We start from the raw sequence: 13,628 nt of genomic DNA on the forward strand, positions 1-13,628 counted from the left end.
CATCGAAAAGTTAGTCAAAGCCAACTGCTTACTGTTGAACAAGCAGCCTGACTTGTATTTTTGTGGTATGTGCCATGATCTACTCCTAAATTATACAAATTACTAACTTTATTCTTCATCCAGGTCCATTCATCATTGAATGCACAATGAAGATAGAAAAAGGCTGAAGTAAGGTTGCACATGCACAGCCACGAGTCCTAACTTTTGCATCTTAGTTATGCCAAGGAAACAGCTTTCCCTTGCTTTGTTTTAAAAACTGCAGAGACACCTTCAGCTCTGACCTGTTAGCACAGCTACAACCAAAGCCACCAGAAGTTATTACCCTCTGATGTCTTTCCAACAGCGCATGTGAAATACATGTCTTCTCCGTTAATTTCCCATTTGGAAAATCTTCATCTGCTCCCAGAGAGGTAATATTCCCAACAGCCTAGGAATAAGCAGGCATGAAGGATGAGCTCTTCTTGTCCTCTAGGTGATTCGATTCAAACCAAACCAAACCAAAAGGCAACACAACAAGGAATAGAGGACACATCAGCAACTCATGGATCTGGCCTGTTTTTTGAAAGTGAAAATGGGATAAGCACAAACAGGCTGCACAAATCTATCCGTGGTGTGTATCTAATCAGTGTCTTCTCAAACTGCCTTTTTTTTAAAATGAGGCAGAATATTGCATTTGGGGAAACAAATGATGTTTTGGGGCACATCAATTAGATTGAAGATCTTAGGCGGAACCAAGTCAGTGGGTGCCTATTTTTAACGTGATACATGCCTGGGAGACCTCCTACCAGGCTCTTAGAGGGCAGGTTAATAGTTAACAGCTTAAAGTGAAGTAGGGCTGCAACCTGCTTTTTCATGCAAATAAACCCCACTTTTTATCTACCGGCCATTAATGCCCTCTTTTTTCCTGAAAATACACATTCAGAAAGTGAATGATGCCTCACGTGTATGCTGCTAAATATGTCAGCACAGCAGTACAGCATTTCTGCCCTTAATAAAAAAATGTCATGTTCCCCCCAAACAACACTACTTCAAAGAATATCAAGGTTGATTAACAGTGTAGTGGTTGCAAGACTTCTTCCTCTTTTCTCCATTTTTTTAAGATGAAACACAAGCCCTCCTCACTTTAATGCTGGAGACCAGCTGATTGAGGCAGGGATGGGTTCCAGGTTTAATATTTGGAGGAAAGGATGATAGGGAGTGAGCCACCCAGCTGAGGCTGCTGAGGCTTTTGATGACAGGTGAAGTGTCTGTCTGGCTGTAGTGTGATCCCCCTTTCTCTGTGCCTCAGTCTTGCCAGATGTTATTTCGGCATTCAGACATGTAAGACTTTGTCCTCGTCCCTATAAACAGAGCTTTCCACACTTTCCACTTTCCTGCTCTGCAGGTCTCAGATGAAACTATAACAAACCCTTGCCGCAGTGAGAACTGCCAAATTAGAAGACCAGAACTTGAAGTAAAAACTACCTCCTCTCATTCCATATATTTAATGATGTCATTGGGTTAAAATTTTCACCTTCAAAACCCTTTGGAAAGCTGAACCTAGAAACCTCAATGATGTCTGGGGCTCTTCAGGGTGGACAGATAGGTCTGTATCTTTAAGCATACCGTCAATTCAGAGCCAGTTTACAAGCCTGAAAACCAGTGTTGATTTGCTGGTTTTCCCTGCCTATTCCAAAGCACGCTGGACAAGATAGGCTTCCTGGCTGAGCAAGGGGAGAAGAAGAGTACAGAGCAGCCAACACACTTGTTACCAGTGGCAGAAAGCAACTGTGAGTCTGCAAGTATTCTCAAAAGCAAACAAAAGCGGCAACAAATGATCCATAAAACGCAGTCAAAAAGGACTTCATTTAATTAGTGATATGTAAAGACTTTTGCATAGAAAAAAGGTTAACAAAGTAATGCATAAAAGACCGACTAGGTACAGTATTTTTAAAACAAATATTTTAAAGTATATTTTGCATAATGTTTAACATTCTCAATGCTTATTGCTTTCTCCACACAGCAGAGAAATCAAGTGCATAATAATACATGCTGTGTTTTATTTTTATTTTCCTTTTTTTTTTTTACATAAAATCTCTAGCTCTTGACTGGTTGTATTAAAATACTTAGGTTATTTTAAGTCACTGTAATAAAAAATGAAAGCAAACCATTTTATGCAGCACTAGTTATCTGGGTATTGACAAAATAATTTACTCACATCCCATTAATACATTCATTTTGGTTTGGAATCAAACCCACATTACACTGTTGGCATGTTAATAGCCAATTTAAAAATTGTCCCTACCATAACTTCATTCATACCCAGAGTGATCATTCTCCCAGAAACTGATAGTAAAAAGAAGAGGGATCTTGCACTGAATTGGCTAAAAGTAAATGTCCAAATACAGCTAAATAAGTTAAGTTGAACTCTTACAACACTGAGTCTCTTGTATTGGCCTGAATCAACTGTATCCAAGTGTGCACACTTTAAATAGGGGGTTACTTCTGGGTGCATGAAAAATTCACTGTTTGTGCAGATAGGAGCTAGCACCATGTTTAAGCCATAAAAATGGGTGCCTCAGGGCTCACAGGCAGCGCTGAAACGTTCATTAATCCCAGCACTGATAAGATAATTGCTTTTGCCAATGCTATGCTAGACGTCCCAATTTGGCAAGTCTGTACAAAGAAAGTGAACTAAGGAAGCGAGAACTAGGCCTGTCAAACTAAACATTCTTCCTCGGCAATCTTTTGGCTAAAAAAACCTCTCCCCTTCAAGAGCATGCTCTGCCCTGGAAAAGTATCCTAGTTCTGAAGCTGAATGCAGAATTTCATCTCTCTCCCATACCATTTCCATACCTGTGCAATGTTATTTGTTTTAGCAGAACACACACATATATATATATATTTGTTTATTATTTTTTCAATGTCAGGCACTTATGAAACTGGAACTCCTTTTCTAGCCTGGGGAGACCTGGTAGATGCAATCCCTCACCTTTCTGCCAAACAAGGATGCATAGCTGGAGAACTATTAGTTCTAATGTCTACGTATTTCTACGTATTTTGCAGGAAACCTCTACATGCCGGTATTGTCACACTGTTATGAAAGCCATCGCTGCTCCCTTAAGGTGCCTCCAGTAGACAAACTGAGAAGGAGAAGAAGGTGTCACCCCGTGTCCTCTCCAACACCTGCAGTGAGGAGGATAATTGTGCCATTCCTCGGTGGGCTCGCCAGCACCTCTCAGGCCCTTTGGGTGAAGGCTGCGCACGGAGGACACACCGAGTCCCGGAGGCTGGGTGTGGGTGCGGGGATGCGTGGGCTCGTGGGCGTGAGCACATGCACGTGTGCCGAGAGGGAGAGGAGGGAGCTCGAGTGGGAAGAAGTGGGGTGGGGAACTTAAAAGGCTCCAACTTCAGTCCCCCAGGGTCGGTAGGGTTTCGTGCCGCCCCCGGTGCCAGCCTGCTGAGGGCTGGCAGTGGCTGACACGGCCAGCGGAGGGGTGATGGCGGTCGCCGCTGCGACGGCGGCGGCCGCGCTGGGGGGAAGCATCGGGAAGGTGCCGGTGAAGGAGAGGGGGAAGCTCTGGGCAGCAGCTGTGGCTGCTGCTGCCGCGGCGTGAACAGTGGCCGACAGGGACAAGAGGGAGGTAGAGAGAGGAGGGACACAGGGAGCGATGCTGCCAGCGGAGGGAACTCTGAGGGCGGCATCGGCGTGGGCGAAGGTGGCCGTGAGCAGGGCGGAGCCGTGCGGGGGCACGTCCGAGGAGAGTCTGCACGGGGCAGCATCGGAGGCGTGGAGTCCGTTCGGCTGCAGCAGAGCGGCCGGGAGGTGGTGGAAGGCGGCTGCCCAGTGGTGAGGGTGCAAGGGGTGGTGGTGGTGGGCCATGGAGGACGTCATGGCAGCAGCTTCCCTCTGAGAGGCACAGGTGCTCAGGTGAGACACGAGTCTAACGCGCAGGGGGTCGGACGTGTCGAGACCTTCCACCGAAGTCAGGTACCTCGCAACTTCTGTCAAGCACTCCCGGAAGCCGATGCTCATGAAATCCATGGCCAGGGAATGAGCGTCAAAATAACCTGCAAGGGGAGGGCAAAAGATGTGTTGAGTGTGGAGCTGGCCAACCCAGTACTGGCTCAGCCACCGCATTTCCCGTTTGCCATTTAGGGGTTAAGATGTGCAACAGGAGAAGTTTGTTCTCTGAGCTGTAAATGATCTCTGTGACCACCCCTGTAATGCAATAGGCTGCAGTTGTTTATGCAGACAATATACAAATTAAAAGAATTAAGTCCATAAGACACTTAAAAAGATACACGATGCCTCTCCTGAAATTTCTCAGCAAGCTGCTGCAGTGCAGTGTTGATCCTGTATGTGTGAATGAGATGCTTATCCACACAAAGAAACAGGCTGTAGATCAGAGAGCTTGCATGTACTACCCTGCCTTTTCTTCCCTACACTGGCATTCATCCTAACGCTTTCAAACTATTTCTTGACGTTGAGAGATAGTTGTAGCTGCTGCCAGGGTCCCATCTACTTCACAGAGTCATTAAGACAATATGACATACGGTGTTGCTTAACTACAAACGAAAAACATCTTGTGATGACTCTGCACACACACAATAAAAAGCTTTACTGAGAAAACGTTTTATGTAATGCCATTGCTAATTTGGAGATGGAAGACTGACAGTCATATGGCCCATGAGGTATTTCAACAAACAGCAACTGGAGCTCCACAGGCTTGGGACAAAAAAGCATTTGAAAAAAAAGTCTTATTAAATGCACATGAAAAGATACTCCCTTTCTAAAAGGGTCGAGCATAAAATCTTGTGTTTAAGTTGCAGCTCTTGAACCACAAAAACCTATTCCAGTTTTTGGAATTTTCCTATTTTAGTTTAAATGTTGTCTCCTTGGGGGAATAATATCCTATCTGCTCCCAAGTTGGCATGGTGTTTTCCTCTCACTTGCAATGAAAATTTTTAGGTATGCATGACTGTGATGTGTGTCAGCATATACAGATCAAGTGCCCCTATTATGGTGAAATGTGGCAGCAATGCCTTGTACTCTGTCATGACTATATCTCTGCCTTTCTGAAAAATGCTAGCACTTTAGATGGTTTTTTTCACTTGAATCAATTTTCAAGCTAGAGACAAGTGCTTCTGTCGCTGCATGCCTGCATTATAGAATTAACCTGGACACATGTATTGATGTTGCCCCAAATCCCCTGCCCACTATACACTCCATCTTGCCAAATCACGACGGCACTTTTGCTGCAGGCCTACTTGCTCATCTGAACCTGAGAGAAACTGTGGCTCAGCAGCAGATGAGTGAACATGAGGGGCTGAGGACTCCTGACAGCAAGCGCTGACTCCTCACAGCTTTCTTCCTGCCAGGTCCACAGCGACCAATGGTTTGAGTGAGCTCCTGAGAAACAAAGGCCAGGCGTGCCAGCAGTGATGAGATAGCAGGGTACCTCCTCGGGTGCCAGTCAGCCTGGCATGGGGACTGCTTCTGCACAGGAGGCTCCAGGACCTCCAGCAGCTTCAGAGGGGCTGATGCACAGCCAAAACCACTTCCCAGCTCTGGCCACAAGTCAGCCAGCCTGGGAGTCCTGAGAGCACTAGGCTCAAGCCACGGCTTCCCAACCTCCCTCCCTCCAGACTGCAGGAGATGTGGGGGATGTGGTCACCAGCTTCCCCTGAGTCTGGGCTGCTGGCTCTGTGACAAGCTATCCCAAAGCCCTGGTGATCCTGGCTCCCTTTCAGTCTCCTATGGTGGCCGAGACATGAAAACAGAGGGTAGATGAGAGCTGGGACTCCCAGGCTCCACTATATTTTGATGGTTATCTTTTCCCGGTTTCCCCTTCACTGGCTTCCCCCTTCTGAGAGAGACTTAAAAATGCTGTTTCTCATTTCCTTCCCAACCCAAGAAAATCCTCCACCATGTGCACACACCAGCATTTTGTAGTGAATGGGAAGTCTTGGTTTTACTTCATCTGTCCTGGTAACCCACCTGCGCTGCACACAGGCCACCGGTCACTTGAGCTACATGAACCCATGCACTGACCCAGGTGTCACCCACTCAAGATAAATTTGCAGCGAAGCTGCAATAAAACCACACTGAGTTCTCAGCAAGCAACTCACCGTTGACAAATCACTCCTCCCCTGTGCTTGCTTGCACCATCAGCAAAAAGCCCTGGCCTTAGGCCAAAATAATAACTCAACGTGAACAGGAGACCACTGTCCACACCTGCGTCAGGGTGGTGGAAACACGGAGTCTGCACAGTACCTCAGAGGCATCTGCCTGCCTGCCCAGGCAGCTCTGAAAAGCAGAGAAGGGGCAGAAGCCATCTTGGGTTTTCTGCTGTGCCCGCCTCGGGATCAGTGTGCTGAGCAATGCCCAGCCCCATCCCAACCTGCCGAGCCCCGTGCATTCCCCATCATGGATGTCCTCCTTTCTGTGTGAGGAAGAGGACAGCCCTCAATGCAAGGGAGCATATGGGTAATCAGGACCCATTTCTCCTTCCTGCAGTAGTAAGTTTTTGCTCCTGGGAAAAATGATGAAACTAATTTTTTTGCTGATACAAAAAAAACCCCTTCTGGCTCACAAGATGAATTACAAAGTGAGAATAACTACACTTGCAAATAAAACAAACATCTACTTTAAAAATACTCTAAAAAATTATATTTAAAACTGTTAGTTAGATTGCAAAGTAAAACATTAAGTGAGCAGGAAATGCAGGCTTCAACTTTGCCCGGTACAAATTCTCAAACCTCTTTTTCTTAGTTTCTTAATCTGTGCAGTGAGATTACTCTTATCTCTAGGACAGAAGGAGCAGATAAAGTTGTAGTATTTGTGAAGCGATCGGTTATTATTTTGATGGGCCACCCACTGTGGGTCATGGTGTGAAAGGCAGCTGTGGAAATAAGCCTGCATCACTTCTCCCCCCGCCACAAAACTTCATCCTTCCCCGCACTGCCGCAGCCATGCCAGTGTCAACTGGGGCAGGAGAGACATGGCAGCAGAGACCAATCAAGGAAGAGCGCAGACTACGAGACCTGGGACTGCTAACAACATCCAGCTTGTCCAGCTGCAGCCAGAGGCTGGGCTCCACCAAGACCTCTCTCTGCCCCACAGCTCCCATCCCAGGCACTTTGTCCCTTGCTCCACTAGGCCACCTGACCTGACCCATTTATAAAGAAATCCCCTGCATACTTTTTTTGGGCGGAGAAGCAGGGGAAGGAAGCTTCCTGATAAATTAGGTCTCCATTTGGGTTCACCTCCTGGCCATCCTGCTGTCAGGGCAGACATCGGAGGGGTGGGAGCTGCTGCAGCTCCTCAGAGGAACAATGTGAAGCGGGAAGTGGGGGTCTGGCCGGGATAGCTGAGCCACACGTCACGTGGGGAGGATGAAGAGAAACTGCCACCAATTCCCTCAGCAGCCGAGTGCCGTGTGCTCCATGCACCGAGGGAGACAGAGCTTGTGGAACACCAGCACGCAACCACACAATTAGAGACAGCACCATCACTCAGACACACAGAGGATCCGAATCACCTGAATCCAGACTGCATGACCACGATCAATTCTGGCGTTTCATAACTTCCAAGAGTGTAGCTTTAGCAACTAGAGTGCTTTCTCAAGGATTTTTTACAGATATACAATAACTTTCTTTTTAAATTTTGCACATTTTCTAAGGAAACAAGAGGCACGTCTGTTACCTGATGGGCAATAAAGTTCCTTTCATCTCTTATCAAACAAGTTACCCATAAATTTTAAGTTTAAATGGACTCCTAGGAAAAACTCCTTAACACCTAGAAAAAAGGTATGTCAGCTTGGTGTTAATTTTCACAAATAACAGAACACCAGCCTTCAACATGCTTTCCTATAGCCATCTGTTGTTAGGCATGCATTGATTCTAAGCTGAGTTTTCCAATTGCGGCAAGGTACGGACAGGAGCATAATTCAGTCGTGCTGAAAACTTTGATCAAAAAAAAGTAAGAGAGAGAGAGAGCAGCAGTTTATTTTCTAGCCTTTACCTATATGGCATAGTGGGTGAGAGAAGAATCAGCTGGTCTCCATTACAACAATTCAAAGCATGATCATAGTTGATGGCACGGGATGTGGGACCATGCTTACGGAATGCCAGCAAGTTTTTTGCTCCAAATAAGTTCCAAAATCATGACTACACAGAACACCTCGTGGGTGGCTGAAACCATTTGGCCTCCAGCCTTGGGACTGTCAGCTTGCACAAGCGAGGTACACCCGACTCCCGGCGCTTGGCTGATCTAGTGGGTCAGCCAGTGCAGGCACCGTGTCATGCCAGCACCCATTAACAGGCAGCTACGCAGGCCTCCGACACACAAATATAGCATAGAAGTATGAGTGCAGAGAGCATTGCCTGCCCATCTGCTTTATCAGGTACCTGGAGCTGCACAGAGCAAGACTGGGTTTTGTTCTGGTGAATGAGATGGTCTAACCTGCAATTGAAAAGTCTTTCCAGAACAAAGAAAACATTTAAACGTAAATTAAAGTTCTTCTCCGTTCACTTCCTTTGGTATAGCTGCTCAATAATGAGGTTTAGCATCAGGTTTTTTGCTACACAATTGTTGCCACAAACCTCCTGTTTATGTTTGGTGTTTGTGTATTTGTTTTGTCTCCCTGTGCAGATTTCAGTGCTCTTTGGAAACCCCAAACAAATCTCTGACTGGGCTGCCTGTGAATGAAGCCTTTACTCCCACAGTGTTATGAAAGCAAACACAAGCCCAGGGTCAAGTGCTTCTTTTGTCCCAGTAGTTCTTTCCCACGAGTTCAATCCTGCCATTAGCATTGATTTCCACTCCTTTAATCTGGAAACGCCTATCACAGCTCCTCAAAGCACTTTTTTGGCCAAGATTTCCCCAAATATTAGAAAAAAAAAATCGTTGGCTCCTTACCTTTACCTCCTGTTGCCTGCAGCATCTTCAGATGATCCACTGTCATTTGCAGTATTTCCGCTTTTTCTAATTTGGCAGATCCCTTTGAGATAAGAGACATATATAAATAATAAAGGCTTACGAGTACTAGAAACTTTAATTTGATATACTTTCCACTGAGCTCAGCCTTATGGTTTCAATTTCCCCTATCATTAGGACATTCTCAGCTTAATTCTTTCGTGAGCATCTGCTTCCCAGACTTTGTCTAAGGACTAATACCGTCTCCTATCTACTGAAACAAGAAGCAGCAGCACAATTTCCCTTTATTAGGGCTATAGCTCAGCACAGCTCTGGCCTTGAATGTAGTGCAGAGATGACATCTTCATGAAATGAGAGAAATATGTAACTTTCTGGACTTCCTTTTTAACAGCAAACACAAGTGGAGAGCTGGCAGGAGGGGTCTGTGTGGCCATCGATTAACCCTGCTGCAACATTATTTTTTGTGCTATTACCGGTAGGTGTCCCTGCGGACACACACCCGGCACTGCCCCTCTCTTAATGGCCTGTTCATTTTCAACACGTCATATGGCTGCTGAATATTCCATTCTCAATTTTTGACTGAAAAAGCTGCCACACAGTCCACAGTATTTTAAGTTAGTGAGAGGCCTACTTTGCAAGGACTAAATACTATGAAAGAGTGTAGCTCTTCTGTCAGTAAAAATCTTTTCTGACACTGAGAGTAGCTCACAGAGCTACAATAGATACTGGAAAAGTACAAAATACAACTCAAAAGACAGTATATCAGTATATAAATAAAACTATTTTGCTTGGTAGCATTCCCTTCAATATCTGGAGCACACCCAGACAACACAAATGTTATTCCAGTGCAAGAGAACATCCCTTGGCATCAGTTAAAATCAGGGCTGTGCAAGCTGCAGCCAGCAGTGGATCGCATCCTGCAAGCCAATTTTTTTTCTCTTAGTTATCATCTGGGCCACCTCTCTGTCTCGGCAGGCTTCACCCAGGTTGCACATGTGTGAGTTGGGTAAAGCTTACACCGTGCTCTGCAGCCCTGCTTCAGAGCACGCATCTCTGCCACACTCAGGAGCAGCACGGTGGCTTGGGCAGGGAGGGAGGCGGAAGCGAAACTAAAACTCCAGCTTGGAAACTCCAGTGAGCTGAATGTCAAGGAGCTGGGAGAGGACTGATGACTTTGTCCTTGGCATATTGCAGGAAAATGGTGGGACTTTCTGATTCCAATACAGCACATGCTAATTTTTAAGGCAGTGCATTTTTTTCAATCTGCTTATTGCTTTCAATGCTTTCCTCGTACAGAGGTTGGTGCGCGTGTGAATTTTTGGTCAGAATTCCCTGTTTTACATGCAACTACATCCTGTAGTTTTCTCAGACTTCATCTTTTCCATAGACACAGTACAAGCCGTCTCAGTGAGAGTGACTAATAGCTAAAAACTGCATGGCGCTGGGTAATTTCCAAGGGCTCTGCAGGACTTGTTTTATAATGTTTGTGGTTTTCACGAAATAAACAATAAAATGGGACAAACAACTGTTGTCTCTTGCCCCTGTTTATCTAGCTGCAAATATCCCTGACACTGTTTTGCCAGAACCAACGCAAGGGCACAGTGACAACTACCAGTTACTAAAACCATATTGCAGGTGACACAAGTGATGGTCTCAACCAATACCTCAACTTTTTTTTCTAGCCAGCTTTCGCTCAGGCCAGGGATGAAACAGGCCGAATACAGTGCGGTGTTTGCCACGTAGTTACCGCTTACATTCAGCATCTCTCAATCCTGCTCTCAGACTTTACTTTCTGGGGTTCTTTATTTACTATTACAAGGAAGTAATGTTATTTGCTTTCAGATGTTTCATTTTTATTGAAACATAGTGTCAGTTGCACATACCCATAGATCTTCAGACACTTCCAGCGAAACAGGAACAAGTTTAAATATTGAATCAAAGCCCAAAAAATAAAATTCAAGATATGGAAAAAAAATAATTTGAATGGAAAAACCAAAATCCTTTTTTTTTTTTTACAAAACATTGTATCCTAAGCTTTAGGTCTGTAATTTCATGACCAAGGAGCTGAACCAACATTAACTGGATCCTTCCAGACCTCCTACTAAATACTTTCTCACTGAAAGTCTGAATATATCACTGACTTCACTAGCTCACACAGCATGGGCCTATTCCACCTCCTAGTGCACTGGTTCTAAAGAGTCGTCTTAAAACATGAATAATCCAGACTGTCTGCTCCCTTTTCAGGAAACTGGATTGATTAGTTTGCAATGGAAAGTATAGATTTGAAAATAAAGGTCTCTTAAAGTAGCGGCAAAGTAGATTGTATTTAAAGCTTTACACAGAAGGCTAATTTACATACAGGTTTGGGGGAGTTGTGCTGGGTTTGTGTATTTTTTTTTTTTAATTTAATACAGAGTAAAGCACATTTTTAACAAAACCACTACTGGAATTCATCGAAAGAACAGAGGCAACATGAACACAGTTACCCTTAAGGGAAAAACAAACCAAAGAATGGAAATGTTTTTCAGCCTTATAATGAATTATGTTTCTAATAGTTTTGCCACAACAAAGCATTTTATTGGAGTGCCTGCTTTGTGCCAGATCAGGACACATACAGTATTATTTTAATGAGATTTACAAGAGAACTAGCATTGCCAGATGAGATACAGAATTTATTTAAAAAAAAAAAAAAAGCTTACTTGTTTTTCAAAAGCAGTTGGCACAAGCCGCCTCAGCTCTGATAAACTGTTATTTATACGATCACGGCGCCTTTTCTCTATAATCTATTCCCAAAAAAACAAAACACATTAAGTTTATAAAAAATGAAGGGCAAAATCACAGCACATATGCAAACTGTCAAATGCAAAAATAATTAAATGAAACATACCCCTCTTCTTTTCTTTCTGGCCATTATCTGAGATGTTGTTGTTGGGGAATTTGATCGAATGACAGAACTATTACTTTGCCTGCAAAACAATAAAAGTACATCAGGTGTTGCCCAACTTGACACCGCTCTTTGAAGATACCTTAGGTCACCATATTACGTATGCATAGTCCCTCTCATGTCATTTTCAATGCTTTTAAGATGTGCTTTGCCTTGCACATTGTTTTTGAAGACTGAGATACATTTCAGTTCTGACTGCCCCAGCATGCATTTTGAACTGACAGAACACTCTGTTGGAAATAAAGTCCTTTTCTGGAGACAGTTCACTGTCCAGCACAGCAGATATAATTTTCTTTGCATATGTAGCCCTGCCTACCAAGTACAGGCTGAAGAACCAGGCCCAAATCTGCATGAACTATCTCTATATGGCAACAGCAGTGGTAAGTGCACATACCTGATGACACAACCTCAGCCAAGCCTGCTGGGTTTTGACGTTGCTGCCCATTGCTACAGAGTCGGTAGATGCTCAAGTACAATGCCAGGTGCCCAGGCTGGGTCTGTCGCATTGTCCAGTGGCAGGAGCAGAATTCAAAATCTGCTTTTAATACTATACTGCCCGGGAGTACAAAGTGGCTTTTATTTCATCATGAGTGAGCAAAAAAAATGTCAAGTAGCTTTTAATATTAATTTAGCCACTGTTGAGGACGAGATGGGGCTCTGGTGCACGGGCCTCTAAATTGGCAGGAGCAGCCCTCGGTGTCCCCGCAGCGCGCCCAGCCCGGCCCTCCCTGGGCAAACAGCACTGCTCGCCCCCGGCTCGCACGCGGGGTTTGCTGAAGTTCAACTGCTGCGTATCCCTGCTTACTTTCCACGGCTCATTTCCCACTGGCGCCGGTTCCCTTAGGTTGTTCGGCCTGATCAGGAGCGATTTTGCAAAAGGTCTGATTGCAAATGGCAAATTAAGCGGAGCTAATGAACCGCAGCCCGGTGGCTCGCAAAGCTACTGGAGTGCTCCGCGTAATTTCGAGGCTCGGGCAGCCCAAGCACGGGGCTAATTTTTGGTGGGCTATGAGCGAGCTGCCAGCTGACCTGGAGGGGGAGGTAACAGCTCTGCCCTCGGGGGGCTGCCGCCCCCCCATCCCGAGGGGGTGTCCGGGTGTCCCCCTCGCCCTGCCCTAGCTCGCGGCGTACCCCTGCCCGCGCCACAGGCCGACAAAGACGGCGGCCCCGGGGCTGCCCCACTTACCCCGAGTAGTTGTTCTCGCTCCCCACGTCTATAGTTTCGTCCATATCGCTGTCTGAGGTAGTTTCCTCGCAAGGTCGCTTCATCGTGTGCACGGCGCGGGAGCAGAGATAAATAAATCCGGGGGGGCTCGGGGCTCGGGGCTCGGCTCGGCTCGGCTCGGCTCGGCTCGGCTCGGCTCGGCTCGGCACGGCTCAGCGCGGCGCGGCTCCGCACCGCCAGCAGAGCAAACCCTCTCTGAGGCGCTTTCCCACGCCGCGGCACAGCCTCAAGCCCGACGGCCCGCCCCCGGCAAGGCCCGCCCTGCCGAGGGTGACGGGCGGGGGCCGCCCACCGGCGGGGCGCGGAGCCGTGCGGAGGAGCGGGCGGCCGCTCGACGGGGGCCTGGCCGCCCTCGGCTCACGGCAGGCGGGGAGCGGAGCCGGCACGGGCCGGGAAGGGAGGGGCGCGGGGTTCCGAGCATCCTCAAAGCTCGGCCTCCGGGGAGAAGAAGCGGCACCGGGCTCCCAGCCCTCCGATGCCGCCGGAGGAAGCGGAGTGGCCGGGGTGGCCCCACTGTCCGTGGCTCACCGGGCATTTGG

General features: G+C 46.6%; 1 protein-coding gene across 1 annotated transcript; it reads right to left on the reverse strand.

Annotated features, from left to right (window-relative positions):
* Positions 1-1,817: 1,817 nt before the first annotated feature.
* Positions 1,818-13,278, reverse strand: HEY2 (hes related family bHLH transcription factor with YRPW motif 2). The gene is made up of 5 exons (XM_039569797.1): positions 13,051-13,278; positions 11,808-11,886; positions 11,620-11,703; positions 8,903-8,984; positions 1,818-4,050 (listed from the first exon to the last, which is right to left on the reverse strand). The coding sequence occupies exons 1-5, from the start codon at positions 13,131-13,133 to the stop codon at positions 3,374-3,376; spliced, it is 1,005 nt and encodes a 334-aa protein (XP_039425731.1). The 5' UTR covers positions 13,134-13,278; the 3' UTR covers positions 1,818-3,373.
* Positions 13,279-13,628: the final 350 nt, after the last annotated feature.

Source organism: Corvus cornix, chromosome 3 (genome assembly GCF_000738735.6).
Source record: "Corvus cornix cornix isolate S_Up_H32 chromosome 3, ASM73873v5, whole genome shotgun sequence".
Classification (NCBI taxonomy): Eukaryota; Metazoa; Chordata; class Aves; order Passeriformes; family Corvidae; genus Corvus; species Corvus cornix.

Bases quoted from the DNA above. Each gene is read 5' to 3' on its own strand.
- HEY2 (XM_039569797.1), bottom strand. From the start codon at position 13,133: ATGAAGCGACCTTGCGAGGAAACTACCTCAGACAGCGATATGGACGAA. The intron at 8,985-11,619 runs GTAAGCTTTTTT...CTTATCTCAAAG, and splicing joins CAACTGCTTTTGAAAAACAA to GGATCTGCCAAATTAGAAAA. The intron at 4,051-8,902 runs GTAAGGAGCCAA...CTCCCCTTGCAG, and splicing joins GCAGGCAACAGGAGGTAAAG to GTTATTTTGACGCTCATTCC.